The sequence below is a fragment of the Saccopteryx bilineata genome, chromosome 8, assembly GCF_036850765.1.
Source record: "Saccopteryx bilineata isolate mSacBil1 chromosome 8, mSacBil1_pri_phased_curated, whole genome shotgun sequence".
NCBI lineage: Eukaryota > Metazoa > Chordata > Mammalia > Chiroptera > Emballonuridae > Saccopteryx > Saccopteryx bilineata.
In genome coordinates, this window is record NC_089497.1 from 63,168,630 (window position 1) to 63,190,204 (window position 21,575).

The 21,575-nt window shown below is 38.7% G+C and overlaps 1 protein-coding gene across 3 annotated transcripts in view; it reads right to left on the reverse strand.

Moving 5' to 3' along the window:
- IL1RAP (interleukin 1 receptor accessory protein) overlaps positions 1–21,575 on the reverse strand; it is a 155,773-nt gene that overhangs the window by 97,135 nt on the left and 37,063 nt on the right. For 2 of the 3 annotated variants that reach the window (XM_066241326.1, XM_066241327.1), the window contains exon 2: positions 6,611–6,683. In XM_066241326.1, coding sequence (XP_066097423.1) covers positions 6,611–6,674 — 64 coding nt within the window. In that variant the 5' untranslated portion in view covers positions 6,675–6,683. Of the gene's footprint in view, positions 1–6,610; positions 6,684–7,046; positions 7,059–21,575 lie in introns of those variants that run through there. The other variant, XM_066241325.1, reaches the window with a different exon arrangement.

Below are 21,575 nucleotides of genomic sequence, written 5' to 3' on the forward strand. Positions count from 1 at the left end.
ATATGAGAAAGTAATCAGTGAACAACTAAAGAGCTACAATGAAAAACTGATAATTGATGCTTCTCAACTCTCTGCATTCCTGTCTGTCTGTTCCTATCTATCCCTCTCTCTGACTCTCTCTCTCTGTCTCTGTAAAAAAAAAAAAAAAAAAAAAAAGAACTGAATGAAATAGAGAACAAAAGAGCTATAGAAAAAAATTAATACAACAAAGAACTTGTTATTTGAAAAGATTAATAAAATTGACAAACCCTGGCTATATTCACTAAGATAAATACAGAAATGACTCATATAAAAAAATCTGAAATGAAAGAGATGATGTTACCGCAAATATCAACGCTATACAGAGGATCATACTGGAATACTATAAAAGACTATATGCCATCAAATTCAATAACCTAGAAGATATGAATAAGTTCCTAGAACTATATACAATCTTCTGAGACTAAGTCATGAAAAAGTAAAAAAGTTAATAGACTGATAAAGAGTGAAAAAATTTAAACTATCAAAAAACTCATAGAAAATGAAAGTCCAGGACCAGATGGCTTCAATAGTGAATTCTACCAAACATTTAAAGAAGATCTGGTACCTATCCTTCTCAAAGTCTTCCAAAAGATAGGAGAAGTTGCAATATTTTCTAACACATTCTATGAGGCCAATATAACCCTGATATCAAAACCAGGCAAGTACAGCACAACAAAAAGAAAGCTACAGACCAATATCTCTGATAAATATTGATGCAGAATCCTAAGCAAAATACTAGCAAATCAAATACAATACATTAAAAAAATAAAACATCACGATCAAGTGGAGTTTATTCCAGGAGCACAAGGATGGTTCAACATATGGAAATCAATAAATGTAATACACCACATCAACAACACAAAGGACAAAAATCATATTAGCCTATCAATAGATGCTGAAAAGGCAAACATCTATTTATGATTTTTAAAAAAACTTCAATAAAATGGGTATAGAAAGTACCTCAAAGCCGTGGCTGGTTGGCTCAGTGGATAGAGTGTTGGCCAGGCATATGCACATCCCAGGTTCTATTCTCGGTCAGGGCACACCAGAGAAAGCAACCATCTGCTTCTCTCTCCCACCACCCCCTTCACTCTCTCTTCCCCTCCAGCAGCCAGTGGCTCTGTTGGTTTGAGGGTCAGCCAGGTGCTGAGGATAGCTCAGTTAGTACAAAGGGGCAGCCTCAGGTGCACTGATTCGAGCATCAGTCCCAGATGGGGGTTGCCAGGTGGATCCCAGTAGGGGTGCATGTAGGAGTCTGTCTCATTGTCTCCCCTCCTCTTATAAAAAAAGAAAAAGAAAGTACCTCAACATAATAAATGTCATATATGACCAACCCTCAGCCAATATCCCACTGAATGGTGACAAACTTGAAAGTTCTTCCTCTAAAATCAAGAACAATACAAGGATACCCACTCTTTCCACTCTTATTCAGCATAGTACAGGAGGTCCTAACCAGAACAATCAGACAAGAGAAAGAAATAAAAGGCATCAGTATCAGGAAAGAAGTAAAGGTATCACTTTTTTCAGATGACATGATCCTATATCTAGAAAATCCCACTCTACCAGAAAACTATTAGAAACAATAAACACAGTAAAGTCACAGGATACAAAATCAATATTAAAAAGTCTACTGCTTTCCTATATGCCAAAAATGACACCTCAGAAAATAAAATAAAATAAATCATTTCATTTACAATAGCAATAAAAAAGTAAAATGTCTAGGAATAAACTTAACAAAGGGTGTGAAGGACTTTTCTATTAAGGACTACAAAGCATTATATAAAAAGACTTTAAAAGACACAATAAAATGGAAAGATACTCATTGTGGATGACTGGAAGAATCAACATACAAATAGCCATATTACCCAAAGCATTACACATATTTAATCCAATCACCATTAAAATTCTAATGACTTTTTTTAAAGAAATAAAACAAAAAAAAAAATCAGATTTATATGAAACCACAAAAGACGCTGAATAGCCAAAGCAATCCTGAGAAAAAAGAGCAAAGCTGGAGATATCATACTACCTCTAGAGTATTTATTGGCAGAAAAGCAGACACACAGACCAATGGAACCAAATCAAAAACCCAGAAATAAAACGACATAAATATGGGAAAATAATTTTTGACAAAGGAGCCAAAACACACAATGGAGAACAGCAAGCCTCTTCAGTAAGTGGTGCTGGGAAAATTGGAAAGCCACATGCAAAAGAATGAAACTTGACTAACGTTTGTCCCCATGCACAAAAATTAATTCAAAATGGACCAAAGACCTAAATATAAGATTTGTAACAATAAATCACAAAGGCCCTGGCCGGTTGGCTCAGCGGTAGAGCGTCGGCCTAGCGTGCGGAGGACCCGGGTTCGATTCCCGGCCAGGGCACACAGGAGAAGCGCCCATTTGCTTCTCCACCCCTCCTCCGCGCTTTCCTCTCTGTCTCTCTCTTCCCCTCCTGCAGCCGAGGCTCCATTGGGGCGGGGATGGCCCGGGCGCTAGGGATGGCTCTGTGGCCTCTGCCTCAGGCGCTAGAGTGGCTCTGGTCGCAACATGGCAACGCCCAGGATGGGCAGAGCATCGCCCCCTGGTGGGCAGAGCATCGCCCCTGGTGGGCGTGCCGGGTGGATCCCGGTCGGGCGCATGCGGGAGTCTGTCTGGCTGTCTCTCCCTGTTTCCAGCTTCAGAAAAATGAAAAAATAATAATAATAAAAAAATAAATAAATAAATCCCAAAGAAGAAAACATAGCTACTAAGCGTAGCCATAGAGAACATTTTATGAATTTTACCACAAATTCAAGGGAAGTAAAAGCAAAAACAAATAAATGGGACTATATCAACTAGAAAGCTTCTGCACAGCAAAAACAAACAAACAAAAAACAACCAAAAACCCAACAACAAAACAAAAAGGCAGCCAACCAATGGGAGATGATACATATTTGCAAACAACAGCTCCGACAAGGGGTTAATATCCAAAATCTATACAGAACTCATAAAACTAAATAACAAAAAACTTAATTAAAAAGTAGGGAAAGGACCTGAGCAAACAAATGGCCAACAAATATATGAAAAGATGTTCATCTTCACTAGCTGTTAGAGAAATACAAATCAAAACTACAATGAGATATCACCTCACACCTAATAGATTGGCTATTATCAACAAGACAGGTAAGAACAAATGTTGGAGAAGGTGGGGAGAAAAAGGAATCCTCATTCACTGCTGGTGGGAATATAAACTGGTTCAGCTGCTATGGAAAAGAGTATGGAGGTTCCTCAAAAAATTAAAAGTAGAGTTACTGTAACACTCAGAAATCCCTCTACTGGGTATCTACCTGAAAAACTTTAAAGCATTTGTATGCAAAGATTTATGCACCTCTGCCTTCATCACAGAATTATTCACAATGGCCAAGACATGGAAACAGCCAAGGTGTCCCTCAATAGAGGATTAGATAAAGATGTGGTGCATACATGCTATGGAATACTACTCAGCTCTAAGAAAATATGAAATACTGCTATTTATGACAACATGGATGGACCTCCAGAACATTATACTGAGCATATTAAATAAGTAAATCAGAAAAAAAGACTAAGAACTATATGATTTCATTCATAGGTGGGATATAAAACTGAGACTCATAGATATGGACAAAAGATCATTGGTTACCAGAAGGAAGAGAGTGGTGGGGGAAGGGAGGAAAGGTGGCTAAATGTACAGTGACAGAAAACAGTTTGACTTTGGGTGATGGGCCCACGATGCAATGAATAATTCACAGACTATGGAGATGTACATGTAAAACCTATGCGTTCCTATGGACCAATGTCACCCCACTAACTAAAAAAAAGAAATGAAACTCTAACACATGTTACAACAGATAAAACTTGAGGAAATGAGCCAAAAAGAGAAATATTGCATGATTCCACTTGTATGAGTGGACTACTACTCATATAAAGCTATAGTTACCTAGATACTTCACCAGAGAAGTCCAACTCAGAGAAATAGGAAGTGGATGGTGGTGCCAGGGGCTGGCGAAAGGGGAAGAGGTTGGTGGTGTTTAATGAGTACAGAGTTACAGTTATTAAATTTGCAAAGATGAAAAACTTCCAGAGATTGGCTGTACAACAATGCAAATATACTTAACACTACTAAACTATAAAAGTGGTTAAGATAGTATATTTTATTACATGTTTTTTACCACTATTAAAATGTTTATGCATTGATACGTAAAGACACATGTAGCCCCATGTTTATTGCAGCATTGTTCACAGTGGCCAGGACATGGAAACAACCAAAAAGCCCATCAATAGATGACTGGATAAAGAAGATGTGGCACATATACACTATGGAATACTACTCAGCCATAAGAAATGATGACATCGGAACATTTACAGCAAAATGGTGGGATCTTGATAACATGATACGAAGTGAAATAAGTAAATCAGAAAAAAACAGGAACTGTATTATTCCATACGTAGGTGGGACATAATAGTGAAACTAAGAGACATTGATAAGAGTGTGGTGGTTCCGGGGGGGAGGGGGGAATGGGAGAGGGATAGGGGGTGGGGAGGGGCACAAAGAAAACAAGATAGAAGGTAACAGAGGACAATCTGACTTTGGGTGGTGGGTATGCAACATAATTGAACGACAAGATAACCTGGACTTGTTATCTTTGAATATATGTATCCTGATTTATTGATGTCACCCCATTAAAAAAAATAAAATTATTAAAATAAATAAATAAATAAATAAATAAATAAATAAATAAAATGTTTATGATGTTTTTGAACAAAAACATAAAACCCCCCACAAAATCCTAATCCAGCAAATTTTGTGGAAGTATGTTATTAGTTCAAAATCTTGGTAAGGAAAAACTGATGACTGACCTTAAAATTTATGAATATGTATAATTATTAAATTGGCCAACATGCCATTTTTTATGATCTTATGTAAATTTATGATTGATTTTCTAAATCATATGGATGCACTTTTTAGAGAGTCCATAAAATGTGTTTTGCTTTTCTTATGAATTCAATTTATTATAAAATTTAAAAAGTACAGTGGCTTAGGGAAAAAAATTGTGTCTCATTAATATTACTCTTTTGAAAATTATTTGTAATTAAAATGGGCAAAGTCAAGTTTTTAGTATACAAGTCACTGGCTTAATATTTCATTTCTCCAGTGGATTCATTTTTTCCCCTGTATGTAGAGGCAGAATATAAAACTTCATCTCAAGAATGGTTATCTCCTTTGCTTGTTGATTAATCTGACAAAATCTACATCTTCTTACTATCAGTTATTTTTTGGCCTAAGATCTAATAAAATATAGAAGAGTTTAGAAAAAAAAAGAATGGCAGTATGACTCGAATTGATGTGAAGAACAGTTGAAGGCATCTGGTAAGGAGCATGGTCATGGTTATATGACCATTGTTTTAATATTTGGGAAGGCCTCTCATATAGAAGAGGAAATAAAACAATGATATTCAAAGTATGGCCATGGTCTTCAAGGGGATCATAGATGAAAATCTTATTATTTTTTTAAATTAAGATACATCGATTCCTTGCATTAAAATTAGAAAACCATTGGACTATGTATTTTCTATTTGAATCAAGAAATTGAACCAAAGAAATGTATGAAAATGACATCGAGACAAATTTTAGTTTTATGTGCTAAAATCTTTCTAAGAATGAGATCAGTCCAAAGATGTATGGGTTGCAATTATATAATCACTAGTTATAGGTCCCTGAAAATGGTTCTGAATGGCAATTCTAGAGATGAGAGATTTGAAAAGATAAACTTTCAAGTCCCTTGTAACTCTGATTTCACATAATCCAAGTCCATGATGATTGAATTTGGTTATTCAGACTCAATAAAGGCTTTGTCTGGCTCCTCTCATGAAGGAAGATCCAAAGAAAGAATGAGCCTAATGACATCTTTCTGTCCTCTATAGAAGCAGTGTGACAGAAACCTGTCATTATTTATTTGTTTTTATAAGGTCTCAGTGGACCGTTACCATCAATTCCTTATTTATCACTGGCTCAAATTTGGAAAACAGTTGTGCTACCATCACTGTCATTTCTTTCCCCACAGGACCTGAGGTAAGAAAAAGAAGCAGGACTCCAGCTGGCTTAGATGTGAGGGCAATGGAAAACTTTTATTTTTACACACCGGACCACTACCCTAAGTGCACTGTGCCCTGTGAAAACTAGAAATATCAATGATTCTTCTGACCATCAAAATTCTTTGATTCTTACCCTGGCCGAGTAGCCCAGTTGGTTAGAGTGTCATCCTGATATACCAAGGTTGCAGGTTTGACCTCCAGTCAGGGCACATACAAGAACCAACTAGTGAATGCATAAATAAGTGGGACAGCAAAGCAATTTTCTCTCTCTCTTCCCCTCCCTCTCTCTTTCTGAAATCAATGAATAATTTTTTAAAAATGTCTAAGATTCTGTCAAATTTATGATTCTGTGCTACCACAGAAGACAATGCAAATAAACATCATTATGTTCTCTTAACTGATTCTCAGAAAGACTTGAGACACTAAGCTAGGCATGACTTGCATTTCAAATAGATTGTCAAAAGCCATTCACTTACCCGAGGCATCACTTTGCAGGATCCCATAGAAGTACAGACTCATTACACACCACAGAAGTCTCATCTTGTCCACCTAAATACAAAAGTAAGGGAGAGTACTCATTATTGTCAGAGCTTAGATAATATTTAGTGCATATGCATGTTGACTGTTGACTAGGAACTATTCTAACAACTTTGCAATATTTGCAAATTAAATTGTCAGATACAACCAATAAGATAACCTTTTTTAAAATCATATTACAGATAAGAAAACTGGAAACTAGGACAAATAAGATAATGAAGACCTTTTGGGTAGAAAGTGGTAGAGTAATGATCGAACTTCAGCAACCTGGCTCTAGAACCATTTCTCAATCACTAAACTATAACTGCCCTTAGAAAACACTCTAGATTTTTTTCATTAGAGTTACATTCTGGCCAATAAGTTTGCTCTTCTTACCCTTCTTTGCATTCCCTTGGTCTGTTTCCAATTGAAAAAATTTTATAATCCAGGTATTTTTCCTTTTTGGTGATGAACAGAAAATCTAGAAATCCTGAATTCAGACTTAGTCGACAGTCCACCACACTCTGAATGACAGTAAAGGGAAGTATATGAACCTCATGCCCTGTTGTGACTACTCTCATCCTCTCACTGGAAAACACAAATGATGAGGCCGAACCCAATTTCTGGGATCTTTAGCCTTTCAATTGATAACCAGCCGAAACAGGTCAACTACAAGAACCATGCCCTTATTTTTCATTGTGTGATCTTTAATGCAGAAGGCTGGGAGATCTAACAACTCTGTGAAATATTTATTTCCCTACTGACCTAGACATATCTGGCCTCTGATAAAAACCTTTCTAGGGTTATGAATACTGAAATCTTTACATTGCTGAGAAATTCCATGCTCAAGATCCTCACTTTCTGTTCTGAACACACAGCCTATATAAAAGTGCTTACAGAGGTCTTGGAAACTTGTTCGGATATATTTCTATATATCTGAAGTAACAGAGATGGGATTTATATCTATATTTGGCTAACTATAAACCTAGTATTATCCCAAACAATAGCCTACAAAACAAATTTCATAACCACAGCAATCCACCAGTCTTACACATTCAAAAAGTTATTTGATAAATAGAGTAATCATCTAACAGCATTTAAAATGGGACAATTTTAAGAGTGTTACCCCAAAACAAAAGGTATAAACTGGTACTGTACAAGCAATCCAGAGAGAGTGGTCACTTTAATGGCAATGCAGGGCTCCAGCACCTATCACCTCCCTTGACCACACATCATCAAAAAATCTCTGGTTCATCTTGTGTTTTTTCCATTAGCATGACTATACACAAATCACACTTGAGTTGATTATATTTTAAAGAACTATTTTATCTCAAAGATTAAATGTCTCTTTTTAATCACTATTATTCCCTTCTCATTTTTATATCATTACCTCAGGGAATTCTTCTTTCCATCAGTCATTCATTTATTCAATAAAACATGGATTAAAGACTTTCTGGTTATGTCTTTATGATATAACTGTAGAGACCTCTGGTAAATTAGATGTAGGCCCTCCTCTAAGGGCACTTCTCCCTGGGAGAAGAAATAAACCACATGAAAACCACTTCAATGTCATCAACTATGAACAACACACATGCGGGAGCACTATGGGATATGTACAGATTTATCAGACAGAAGTTACAGGAGTTCCAGCACTCTAGGCAGAGTTCACTAGAGACTTAAAATGTGTACAAAGAGTAACTTCAATACAGAGTAAAGAGTGATAATATAATCAGAGAGGAACAGATAAGTGTTATTGAAGATTAACAAAAGACAGAGATGACTTGGCTAAGGCAATCGAAGAAGACTAAACGCAAGAGGTAGCTTTTGAACTAGCAAGAGCTGGTTTGAAAAATTTTTAAATGAGGCAGAAGGAACGTGTGAGGAAAATAAGCTCAACAGAGAATAATGTTCAAAGATAGGGAAAGCATGGACCATAAATAGGAAACAATCTATATAAATAATTCAGTCTGGCTCAAGTGGAAGGTATTATAGAAAAGAACTACAGAAGATTTCGTTAGAAAGCAAGGAGAGTTAGGATTACAATATAACAAGGCCTTGAGGAGCAGGTGAAGAACTTGGGATTTAATTTTAACAGCAAATGGGGAATCATTGAAGGTTTCTGATTAGAGGAACGATATTATCATCAAGTTCTTCCTTAGGGAGATCATTCTTCCAGGCACGTCTTGGATGGATTGCCATTAAACTGTCTCAAAATCATTTTGGCTCCTGAGTCTGTCATCACGGTAATTATTCTCCTCCTAGCTTTGTGTCATCTATAAACTTGCTCAGCATGCCACCTCTGTCCTCATCTAAGTCATTAATAAAATTAATTAATAATTCTGCATTAATCCTTGTCAGTGGAGAGCAACTAGATATTTCATTTCAGATTCAGGGCACAGTACCTTCAGCCCTAATACTATTCCTAAAGCAACACTTAGAAGACATTCTAATTAGTGTGATTGAGGACCTTAATTGATATTCTCAAGAGTAACTGGATGATGCCAGAGGCAGCCAGGAGTCAGGTCACCCACGTAAAGCTAATCTAAAGATAACTTATGGGCAAAGACAAATCCAGGGTCAGTCATACCTTGTGATAAATTAGAATAAAACAGACTGAGAAGAAATGTGAGGGTGCAGGCTGGTTTGGACTGACTAAAGGTAACAAGGTTAGTGGGAGACAGTTGGCTGAGATCTATTCAAGGAGGCAGGCTCATCTAACATCATCTTGCATTCTGTCTCAGAATTGTATTACTGTGGCTCATAATATACTTTGGTTCTTTTTCTGGGGACAAGGGGGTGCTGGGTATCTGCAGAGATGGAGAACTTGTCAGAAAGCACAGGAGCTGGCCCAATGTCACATGTTTCTCATGGTCTGAAATACAACCTAGTTTTAGATTACTATCATGGGGTTTAACAGACTCTGCCCTTGCTTCAAGTGATTAGGGCTTTTATATAGTAAATTTCCAGTCAGCCTTTCCTGCACTATCCATTTTATTCACTACATGATCATTTTCATTCTTCCTGTCTGAGATATTGGTGCTTCTCTCATATTTAATGCCATTGTTTCCCGATATAGCAACTTGGATGTTTGTATCACCTAGTGAGAAGTTTCAAATATGCACTTAGGTCTACCTAATAAACATTAATGTTAATAATGATCGTCAACATGCACTTAAAACTTTAACATGGACCCCTGCATAGGAATCCTTCTATTTTTCTACATTCTCTAGGCTCAATCGACTTCAGGATCTCCTAACCTCTGAGTTTGCCCTGAACATTGTATTCTCTCACTGGGCCAGCAGGTAACACAGCCTAAACTAGATTTGCTTCCCCCAAGGATGGTAATTTTTCTAACTAACCATTTGCTCAGGTTTCCTTCTGTAGGGCAGCATTTCAATAGGGCCACAGGACTGCTTTCTCCTTCAGTTTCCTGTTTCCACATATAGCTTCATACTCAGATTACATCTAGTCTTTTAAGTCCATCAGCTTGGTCGGGGCTTGGACCTTCAACCTGGTGATTGTCAGCACTCCTTTGCAAGAGCCTGCCTCTGGTGCCTTGTTGGGTCTTGCTCCGAACTGAATAAGCTTCCTGTAACCAAGAAGCAGCTATTGTCCGCTTCAATCCTAGTCATCAGCTACCCTTTGCTCTGACCTGTCTACTGGAAACTTGGCCACTAAACCCAGGGCACTGATCCTAGATGGTCACCCCCATATAGGCCAGCCTGCAGCCACATCACTTACATGAGTCCTGTTCCCATCCTTCTTTGTCACTTCTCTAACTCACTGAGAAAGTTGGAGCAGGTCTTGTACACCTATGACAAACAAATCTTTAAAGGACATAGGTCAAATTATTCATTACCCCATTTTAGAAAAAAAGGAGTTAGCATGTATTTAAAAATCAGAGTTATTTTCATCAGCAATGTTTTTTCTGGTTTCTAGTTTTCTGACCTGTAAAAGGATCCTTCTGTAGAATATTTCTGAATTCAGTAATTATCAACAAAAACCTTTCAGGAAAGTAACATAAAAGGCTCTGATTCTGGGTGAAACAAAGTAAGTAAGTTTTACCCTGTTTTTCTCAATGAATGCAGCTATAAATCTGGACAGAATGTGTGGAGCAACTATTTGAAGACTCTAAAAATTAAATAATGGCTCATTATTTTCAAGTACATATAAGCCACATTATGCACCATAAATCACACTTTAACAAAGATCAAAGAATTAAGTCTGTCTTCTAGCTACACAATTAAACTATAAATCAATAAAAGAAAAATAACAGGGTAATCTCCAAACACTTAGGAATTAAGAAATATACTTCAAAATAATCCATGGGTCTCACCAGCTTGAGCGCGGGCTCATCTGGTTTGAGCAAAAGCTCACCAGCTTGGACCCAAGGTCGCTGGCTCCAGCAAGGGGTTACTCAGCCTGCTGAAGGCCCGCGGTCAAGGCACATATGAGAAAGCAATCAATGAACAACTAAGGTGTCGCAATGTGCAATGAAAAACTAATGATTGATGCTTCTCATCTCTCCGTTCCTGTCTATCTGTCCCTGTCTATCCCTCTCTCTGACTCTCTCTCTGTCTCTGTAAATAATAATAATAATAATAATAATAATAATAATAATCCATGGGTCAAAGAGAAAGACTCAGGGGAATTAGAAGATATTTTAAACTTAACAAAAATGAAAAAAAAATCAAAATAGGTGGGATGCAGTTGAAGCATGCCTGCAGGATAATCTGCAGCATTCCAGGCCTACATGAGAAAAAAAGATTTCAAATTTATAATCTAATCTTCCATCTTGAGAACTTGAAAAGAGAAGAACAAAATAAATCAACCAAACAAAAGGAAGAAAATAATAAAGAGATTAAAAATTTTAAGACAGAAAAAACTAAAGAAAATATAATAAAACCAAGAGTTGTTACTTTGAAATGATAATGTTGCTAAACCTCTGGGTAAGTGAACCAAGAAGGAAAAAAGGCACATATCAATAACATCAGTGATGAAAGATGATACTTCACTACTAGTTACACAGGCATTAAAATGCTAATAAGGCAATGCTCAAAACCTCAGGCATATAAATTCCACAGTTTACATGAAATGGACCAACATCTTAAAAACCACAAACTACCAAAGCTCTCCCAAAATAATATAAATATATTGTCTCTATTATTATTAAAAGAAATTAAATTTGCACTTAGAAACATCCAAAAAATAAATTTCCAAGCTCCAGAAAGTTTCAATGGTAAATTCAATCAAACAGTTAAAAAGTAAATAACATCAATTCTACATAATCTCTTCCAGAAAATAGAAGATGACAAATAGTTACCAATTCACTTTATAAGACATTATTCTGATTCTAAAACCTGCCACAAACAGCACAAGAAATCTAGCTTTCCCACAACCAAGCAGAGTTTATTACAGAAGGCAAGGCTGAAGGCTGGTTTCAGTATTTAAAAAGTCTAAGCAAGAAAAACTACGTGGTCATGTCAATTGAGAAGAGCATCTGACAAAATTCCACATCCATTCATAATAACACTCTCAGCAAACTAACAACAGAAGGAAAACTTCTTCAAACTCGTAAAAAAGCATTGGCAAAAAACCTACAGCTAACATCACATCACATGTTGAAAGACTGAATGCTTTTCCAGTAAGATCAGAAGCAAGGCAAAGATATTCATCCTTAGTATTATGCAACATCATTCTCAAAGTCTTAATTGGTGCAATAAAGCTATTCACAGATGACAAAATTTTTAACATAAAAAAACTTAAGGAATCTATTAAAAAATAGAAAGAAATAAGTAAAATTCCAGAATATGTAATCAACACATGAAAATCAAACATATCACTATGTATTAGCAATAAAAAAATAGGAAGCACTTCTTTATAGGATTCGTTACAACTAAAACAAAAATGAAATGCTTAGCTAAAAGTCTAACCAAACTTGTACAAGATCTGTATGCTGATAGTTATAAAATGTTGCTAAAAGAAATCAGAGACGAGCTAAATGTGTAAATGGCAGTATGTGGTTGGCAGAATGACCCTATGCCTTAGATCTGTTATGTTACTTGACTTAACAAAAGAAACTTTATAAATATAATTAAAGTTATAAACCTTAAAATAGGGACAACATTCTGGATTATTCAAGTGAGCCCAACCTATCACATAAGTCCTTAAATAAGCAGGTAACTTCCTCTGGTTCAAGTCAGAGAGGTGCAGCAGAGGGATAAATCAGAGGAAAGCAAAGCAAGTCAAGAACTCAAAAGGCCTTTAAAGACAAATGTAGCAACATGTCAGGGAATGAAGGTGGCCTTAGAGAGCTGAGAGAGACTTCCAGCTGGCAGTCAGCAAGAAACCTCAGGCCCACAACCACAGGAAAAAAAATCTGCCAACAATTTAGGAAGTGTAATCTTCTCCAGCGTTACCAGAAAGAAACAGACTCTTTTTTGACTTTAGCCTTGTCAGACCCTAAGCAGAGACCAGATAAACTACACTGTACCTAGATTTCTGGCTCAGAGAAACTGTGATATAACAAGTGGCTGTTGTTCTAAGGACATTAAATTCTAGTAATTTATTATAGTAGTAACAAACAATAATACAATAGACATAATACATTCATGAACTGAAAGGCACCACATAGACAAGACATTATTTTTTCCCATAAATTGACAGGTTTAATGAAATTCCAGTTCAAAATCCTAGCAAGATCTATTTATAGATACAGTATAGACAAGCTGATGATGTAATTTGTATGGAAGTAGAAGTACCTTAAATATTAAAAACCATTTTGAAAAAAAAATAATGCTGTTGAAATCACACTATAAACAACCCATTTTAAAATATCAAAAATGTTGTCCTGGCCAATTGGCTCAATGGTAGAGCATCAGCCTGCTGTGTGGAAGTCCTGAGTTCAATTTCTGGCCAGGGCACACAGGAGAAGCATCCATCTTCTTCTTCACCCTCCCCCTCTCCTTTCTATTTCTCTCTTCCCCTCCCGCAGCCAGAGTTCCACTGGAGCAAAGTTAGTTCCATGGCCTCCGCCTCAGGTGCTAGAATGGCTTCTGTTGCAACGGAGCAATGCCCCAGATGGGCAGAGCATCACCCCCTTGTGGGTATGCTGGGTGGATCCTGGGCAGGCACATGCAGGAGTCTGTCTCTCTGCCTCCCTGCTTCTCACTTCAGAACGATACAAAAAAAAATGTAAAAAATGTCAGAGACACTTTGCAAAATAGAGTGATTTTACACTCCATGGTTTCAGTTACTAACAGTCAACCACAGTCCAAAAATATTGAGAAATTCCAGAAATAAACAATTCATAATCTTAAATTGTACACCATATTCTGTGTAGCTTAAGGAAGTAACCTCTCACAGTCCCACTTCATCCTGCCCACAGTTTGAACCTGTCTTTGCCCAGAGTATCCTGCCCTTTAGTCATTTAATAGCCCCGCCTTGCTTATCAGATCCAATGCAGTGCTTGTTTTCAAGTCACTCTGATTTTACTTTAGAATAGCCTCAAGCAAAAGAGTAGTGATGCTGTAAATTGTTGAAGCTGTAAAGTGCTTTCTTCAAGTGAAAATGTATGTACTTTTAAGAAAAAAACACATGTTTAGGGTTTGGTACCATTCACCATTTCAGGCATCCACCGGGGTCTCTGAATATATCCCTCTTGGAAATGGAGAGACAAATTAACACATGAAAAGATCTTTAATCAGCCGAAAGGAAAATGCAAGTTAAATTCTCAGAATTAGACAGCACAACACACCTTTCTGAATAACTAAAGTAAGAAACACTGACAAAACCAGGTGCTAAAGAGAATACAGAGCAACCGGAACTCCCCTGCTGCTGGGACTACAGAACGGCACAGCCTCTCCAGAAAACAATTTGGCAGTTTCTTATAAAGGAAAACATATTCTTACCGTACATCTAGCAATCCCACTCCTAGGTCCTTATTTAAGACATGCAGAAACTTATGTACACACAAAAACCTATACACAAGTGTTTCCAGCAACTCTATTTGCCCAAACCTGGAAACAACTCAAACACGCTTCAACAGGCAAATAGATAAACAAACTCTTTATTGGTATATCCAAAAGACAGACTACTTTTCAGCAATACAAAGCAATGAGCTGTTGATAACAACAACTTGGATAAATCTCAAAAGCATTATGCTATGTGAAAACGCCTGTCTCAATAGGTTACCGACAGTATAATTCTACTTAAATGACATTCCCAAAAGACAAAACTAGAGTGGCAGACAAGAAATCAGGGACTAGGCTGTGACTGTAAAGGGACAGATAGCACCAGGGAGTTATTTAGGGCATAGACCAGCTCCATATCCTGATTGCTGCAGTGATTAAATGAGTCTATAGATGAGTTATTTATAGAACTATACTTCAAAAAACATCCATTTCACTGGATGTTAATTAAAACTACATTTTTTTTAAGTAGCATGATTTTTTCTTTTTCAAAATCTCCACAAAATGCCTGACCAGGTGGTGGTGCAGTGGATAGAGCGTCAGTCTGGGACACTGAAGACCCAGGTTTGAAACCTGGAGGTCACCAGCTTGAGTGCAGGCTCATCAAACTAGAGTGCCGGCTCATCAGCTTGAGCATGAAATCATAGACATAGAACCCATGGTCACTGGCTTGAGCTCAAAAGTCACAAGCTTGAAGCCCAAGGTCTCTGGCTTGAGTCCGTGGTCACTGGCTTGAGCCCAAAAGTCACAAGCTTGAAGTCCAAGGTCACTGGCTTGAAGCCCAAGGTCACTGGCTTGAGCAAGGGGTCACTGGTTTGGCTGGAGCTTCCCGATTAGGCACATATGAGAAGCAATCGATGAACAACAAAGGTGCCCCAACTATGACTTAATGCTTCTCATCTCTCTCCCTTCTTGTCTGTCTGTCCCTCTCTTTCTCTTAAAAAAAAAAGCCCCACAAATGATCTATGAACTCTTTTAGACAGTATAAATAAATTAAAGCTGTTTGAACTTAAAATTTTTCAGCATTTACTTTAAAAATAACACAATCCTGTCATTAACTATTGATTTTTCCCGAACAGTCTAGGAGTTGAGGCATATAGAGAAATCAATGAACTGTCCCAACTTTCAGCATATCAAGCAAATGTTACTAACCTTGACACAACAGCAGTCAGAGTTCACACCAGAAAACATTAGCTATTGCCTTCTGTAAGGCCAGGAGCCGCCATCGTGGCCATTCACATGCAGGTTCCCATTGGATTCAGGCAGATGGTAAAGAAATGGCGGAGTCAGAGGATGGTGAGCCATCCTGTTTATTGGTGTCTCACCAAGACAGGCAAACCACAAGAGAAGACAAGGGAAAAGGAGAAAACCAGCCTTTCCCATGAAGGGCAAGGGATCAGGGTGGTAGCAGGAATCGAGGGAGCAAGCTCCTCTTCTGCCCCACTTTATAGTGTAGAAACCAAAAACCTTTAATCCAATATACAAATAAGGAAGTCTCTGATACAAAGTCACTTATCTGAGGCCTAATGGAATTCCTCATGAGAGTGCACCACTCCACATCATGCAATCAGTCAAAGATGTGGGGAAAAGCTTAGTCTTAAAACTAAGCCTTAGGCTATAACCACCTGGCCTGCTTACAGCCTGTCCCCCACACCCAATGTAAACTATAAGTGAGCAAACATATATATCATTTTTTTTTCTTTTTTGAAGCTGGAAACGGGGAGAGACAGTCAGACAGACTCCCGCATGCGCCCCACCGGGATCCACCCGGCACACCCACCAGGGACCACGCTCTGCCCACCAGGGGGCGATGCTCTGCCCCTCCGGGGCATCACTTTTCTGCGACCAGAGCCACTCTAGTGCCTGGGGCAGAGGCCAAGGAGCCATCCCCAGCGCCTGGGCCATCTTTGCTCCAATGGAGCCTTGGTTGCGGGAGGGGAAGAGAGAGACAGAGAGGAAGGAGGGGGTGGGGGTGGAGAAGCAAATGGGCGCTTCTCCTATGTGCCCTGGCCGGGAATCGAACCCGGGAACCCCGCACGCCAGGCCGATGCTCTACCGCTGAGCCAACCAGCCAGGGCCACATATATATCATATTTAAAAACTTATTTGACCAACACCTCCCCCTTTCTTTCTAAACAGCTTCAAAGTCTTTGAAACTCTGAAAGGACATATATAACACAATATACCACCTGACATCTTTAGAAGCTTGGAATAGGATGTGAACAGATTGATTTCCTTTTTTTTCTTTAATATTCTGAATAGCAACATTCTCTGTGGGGTGAGGGAAGAAATATCATTAAGCTCATCTTTAAAGAGAACTAGAACCAGGTTTTCAGTGAGATGAAGGTAAAAGAGAAATGAAGTTGGAGTTCCAAGTTTAACTGTTTGATCTTGGGCAGTCTGAGAGAAGAGGAGAAAATTCACAGCAACCACTTATAACCTGGACACTGTGTTTATGAGTAATTTAAGACTGACATGCTAGGTTAGTTTATGGATACTGCTCAATGAGGACAAGAAGAGTATTACAGTGCACTCCTTCCTTAGTGGGTAGACAGTTTGATGATTAAGTAGTCTGTACTTAGAGATACTGAGGTAGGAGTTTTACACGAGGGTGATAGAGACTAATACCTACCTACCTCATCAGTTGTTTGGGAGGAGTGTACTTGATAATTCCTATAGAGTGATTAGCACTGTCTAGGAACATCATAAGTATCTCTCATTAAATCCTGGTTATCATTAACTCTTATTAAGTGATAGAATATATGTGAATCATCTGAGAAACTGGAACGGCAGACAAATGTGAGCTACACATTACTATTCCCAAAGAACAGCCCGAGTTATTTGTTCTGAGTTGACTATTGGTCATTGGGCAAAACTTGCCATGCCCTACACTTTGTATAGTATAGTAGGTCAAGTTTAATGCTCTGTTCCCCAAATATTTCAAAAATGACTTTCATGTTTCTAATTCAGGCTTCTGTAATTTACAGAAAAGCCAAGATTGTCATAATATGCTCTACAATAAAACTTTTTAAAATTTTATTTTTCTTCTTGTTTGTTTATTTTTAAAGGAAAGAGAGGAAAGAGACAGGAAAGGAGAGATTAGGAGCATCAACTCATAATTGCATCACATCAGTTGTTCATTGATTGCTTCTCATACATGCCTTGACCAAGGAGGGGGGAGCTTCAGCCAAGCCAGTGACCCCATGCTTATGCCTCTGATTCTGCACTCAAGCTGGTGAGCCTGTGCTCAAGCCAGATGAGCCTATGCTCAAGCCAGCAACCTCAGGGTTTCAAACTTGGGTCCTCAGCATCCCAGATGAATGCTTTATCCACTGTACCACTGCCTGGTCAGGCTAAAATTTATTTTCAATTACAATTCATATAGAGTATTATATTAGTTTCAGGTGTACAACATAGTAATTAGACATTTAAATTCCTCACGAAGTGCTCACCCCTGATAAGTTTAGTACCCAAGTACCTATCTGACACAATGAAACTTGAACATGAAGAAATCATGGTCCACAAGGTTTTCCTTCCCTAGTTCTCAAATACTTCATTTTTTATTATTATTAAAAGAGAGGTGGGGAGGCAGGAAGACAGACTCCTGCATGCACCCCAACCAGGGAATCTATCCAGCAAACCCCTACTGGACAATGCTCTGCCCATCTGGGGCCATACTCCATTGCTCGGCAACCAAGCTATTTTAACACCTGAGCTGGAGGCCCCCAAGCCATCCTCAGCACCCTCAGCCAACTTGCTTGAACCAATTGAGTCATGGCTGCAGGAGGGAGGGAGAGAGAGAGAGAGAGAGAAAGAGAAGGGGAGGGATGGAAAAGCAGATGGTTGCTTCTCTTGTGCACCCTGACTGGGAATCAAACCCAGGATTTCCACACGTGGGGTTGACGCTCTACCACTGAGCCAACTAGTAAGGGCTTTTTCATTTATTATTGGAAGTGAAAACTTCTGCTCTATCTCACAGTGCTATTGTCAAGAGTCAAATGGTGTGACACATGGGAAGAGACATTGTAATTATAAAGTGCTATACAAATACAAAGTGTTATGACATTGGTTTTATTATAAAATCATCTGGGTTATTTTTGTTTTAAATTTGGAAGATTCAGTCCTGGCCAGTTTGCTCAGTGATAGAGCATCTGCCTGGTGTGTGGATGTCCCAGCTTCTATTCCTGGTCAGGGCACACAGGAGAAATATTCATATCCCCTTCATTTTTTTCTCTCTCTCTTTCGCTCCTGCAGCCATGGTTCAATTGGAGTGAATTGGCCCCAGGCACTGAGGATGGCTCCATGGCCTCTGCTGCAGGCACTAAGAAGAGTTCAGTTGCTGAGGAATGGAGCAACAACTCAGATAGGCAGACCACTGCCCCCTAGTGGGCTTGCCAGGTATATCCCAGTCAGGGCACATGCTGGAGTCTGTCTCTGTCTCTCCTCCTCTCACTGAAAAAAGAAAAGAACAACAACAAAAAAAGGAACAGAGGGGAGGGGTGGGGAGGGAAAAGTAAGGGGAGGGAAGGGAAGGGAAGGGAAGGGAAGGGAAGGGAAGGGAAGGGAAGGGGGAAGGGAAGGGAAGGGAAGGGAAGGGAAGGGAAGGGAAGGGAAGGGAAGGGAAGGGAAGGGAAGGGAAGGGAAGGGAAAGGAAGGGAAGGGAAAGAAGAATCCAAAAGAGTGGAGCTCTTAAAATCAAAAGGAAAATTGTTATAAATTATAACAATTTAATTGCTGGATTCCCTTTGGCAATATTAACCAGCCGGGGCAAGAGTGGGGCTTCTAAGGTCTGGTAATGTTCTATTGCTTGGTTTGATGATGGTTGTATGATAATGCATTTGTAAAAATTCATCAATCTGTACACTTAATATTTATATACCAATGGTTACTATGTTGTGCTGGTATAAAATATATAAAATACATTTGCTTGATAGACACTTAAGGGTGGTTTAAAATAACAGGGAAAGGTTAGGAAAAGGCACTGAATAACATTACATGCAAACTTTTAAATAAAGAGAGCAGGCTAAAATTCAACACAAAATGTTACAGGGAGTGGTCTCAGGGAACTTTGGCTGGGGTGGGAGAGGGGAGAATATTTATGATGACTATACCTAACATTTCTTCTAATTCACACAACATATATTTAACAAGCTCTGGACAGCCTAAGGAAAAGGGAGGAAAGGAAAATGCCCCTCTCCTTATGGAGCTGGAGGTCCTGCGATGAGACAGCCCAGCAGCTCCCAGCAGCACAGGTATATGAGAATATAAAGGGAGAAGTTGTTGGTTGGGGGAATGTGGTGGACCATGAAGTTCAAGTAGGCAATTAGGTGGTATTCTAGCTCACCACAGACAAAAACAGTCATGTCACCTTCAAAACTAAGATCTAGTCACCTTCAGTTTAGGAAATGCATCACTTTTTCCAGCTTAGAAAAGCTTCTTAGCCATCTGGGGTTTTCTCCTCTTAAATTTCATATAACGACATCAACACTAATAACCTCTCTAATTCAAAAGGATGGTCTGACACAATCCTGTCTGTGAGACTCTCAGGAGAAAGATACCACCTACACACCGTTAGAGAGGCCACAGGCAACAAAGCTGTGGTTGAGTTGTCATGGATTTCTCCATAAAAACTATATGCTCTAGCTTCTGCATCTACAAAATCAAATTTTTTTTCAAATCAAGGAGTGTTTATTGAGTCTTTTTTTTTCTTTCATACACTTTAATAGAAGCTGCAGTATACAGACAAAAACACAACAGCTCTTATGATCATCGATCACCCAGTTTGGGAGCAAAATCAGACTTATAAAACACAATGAAAAAGGGAAAAAGGTAAAGAAAAATAACAAGAAATGATCCAAGTACAATACAATCATGGTAAAGTGCATGATGAAAACTATCATATTCCATAGTGAGCACTCTGCCACAAAACCAAGTGGCCAAATTGATTTTGAAAAGGAACATGTTTTAAATGCCTTTTAAATGCTCTGGTAATCTACCAAGTAAATATTGTGGTTGACTTGTTTTAACATTGTATTAACCATATTTTTCAGCCACGAACCCCTCTTTTATGCATTAAACTTCTTAGGGTTCCATTGGGTATACTGATAGAGTGAAAGCTGTAATTAGAGAAGGGGAAACCCGGGCTCTCATTCCCAGATCAATCCTCAATTCATACGATGCAGATGCTTTTCAAAATCTCCCAACTCTCCTTGAAACCACACTGGCTTCCAGGGAAAGGAAATGAATGCTAACTTCCCCACAGCTCCGCCTCCCCTCTGCAGCTCTTCCTGGTTCTCTTATCTTGCCTCTGGCTAGAAGTCAAGGATGCCTTTTCTGAAAACTCTGTGGGTAGGTATGTTATTTCCCTTAAAGCCCTGAGACATTTCTGTACTGCTGTTTTATTTAGGTTTTTCCCTTTTCACATCCCCTTTTGGACTAGGACTCCAAGTGTGTGTCCACAGTACACAGCCAGATGCTTTCGTACAATAAACACGTGCAATGATAGGGCAACTGCTCAGCAATAGAAACAAACATCTCCCCTAGGGCACAGTCCACCTCTGTTTAGTTTGCTGCTGGTCACTCCTGAACTGTATGCCCTTGGATAATTTACTTAATCCCTGTGCACCCTGATATTTTTATCAATAAAATACGATATCAAATATTTACTTCATGAGCTGCTTTAAAGATCAAATTTGATAAAGAATGAATATGCAAATATGAGGTGTTGCATATGCTTTATTTTATACAAGTATGCTCATGCACCATAGATCCTTTAGCAGGGCTAACCGTCCTCCACGAATGCAGTCTCCTCCAGGAGTGAGTTTATATGGAGGTGACTTCTCATCAAGATCCACTGCCTAAAGGTGAACCTGTCTTCAGAAATGGGACTGGAATGGATCTAAGCCATGTTTGGTCTCACAACACAGTCAGCTGTCCTTTTACAAGAGTACGCCCC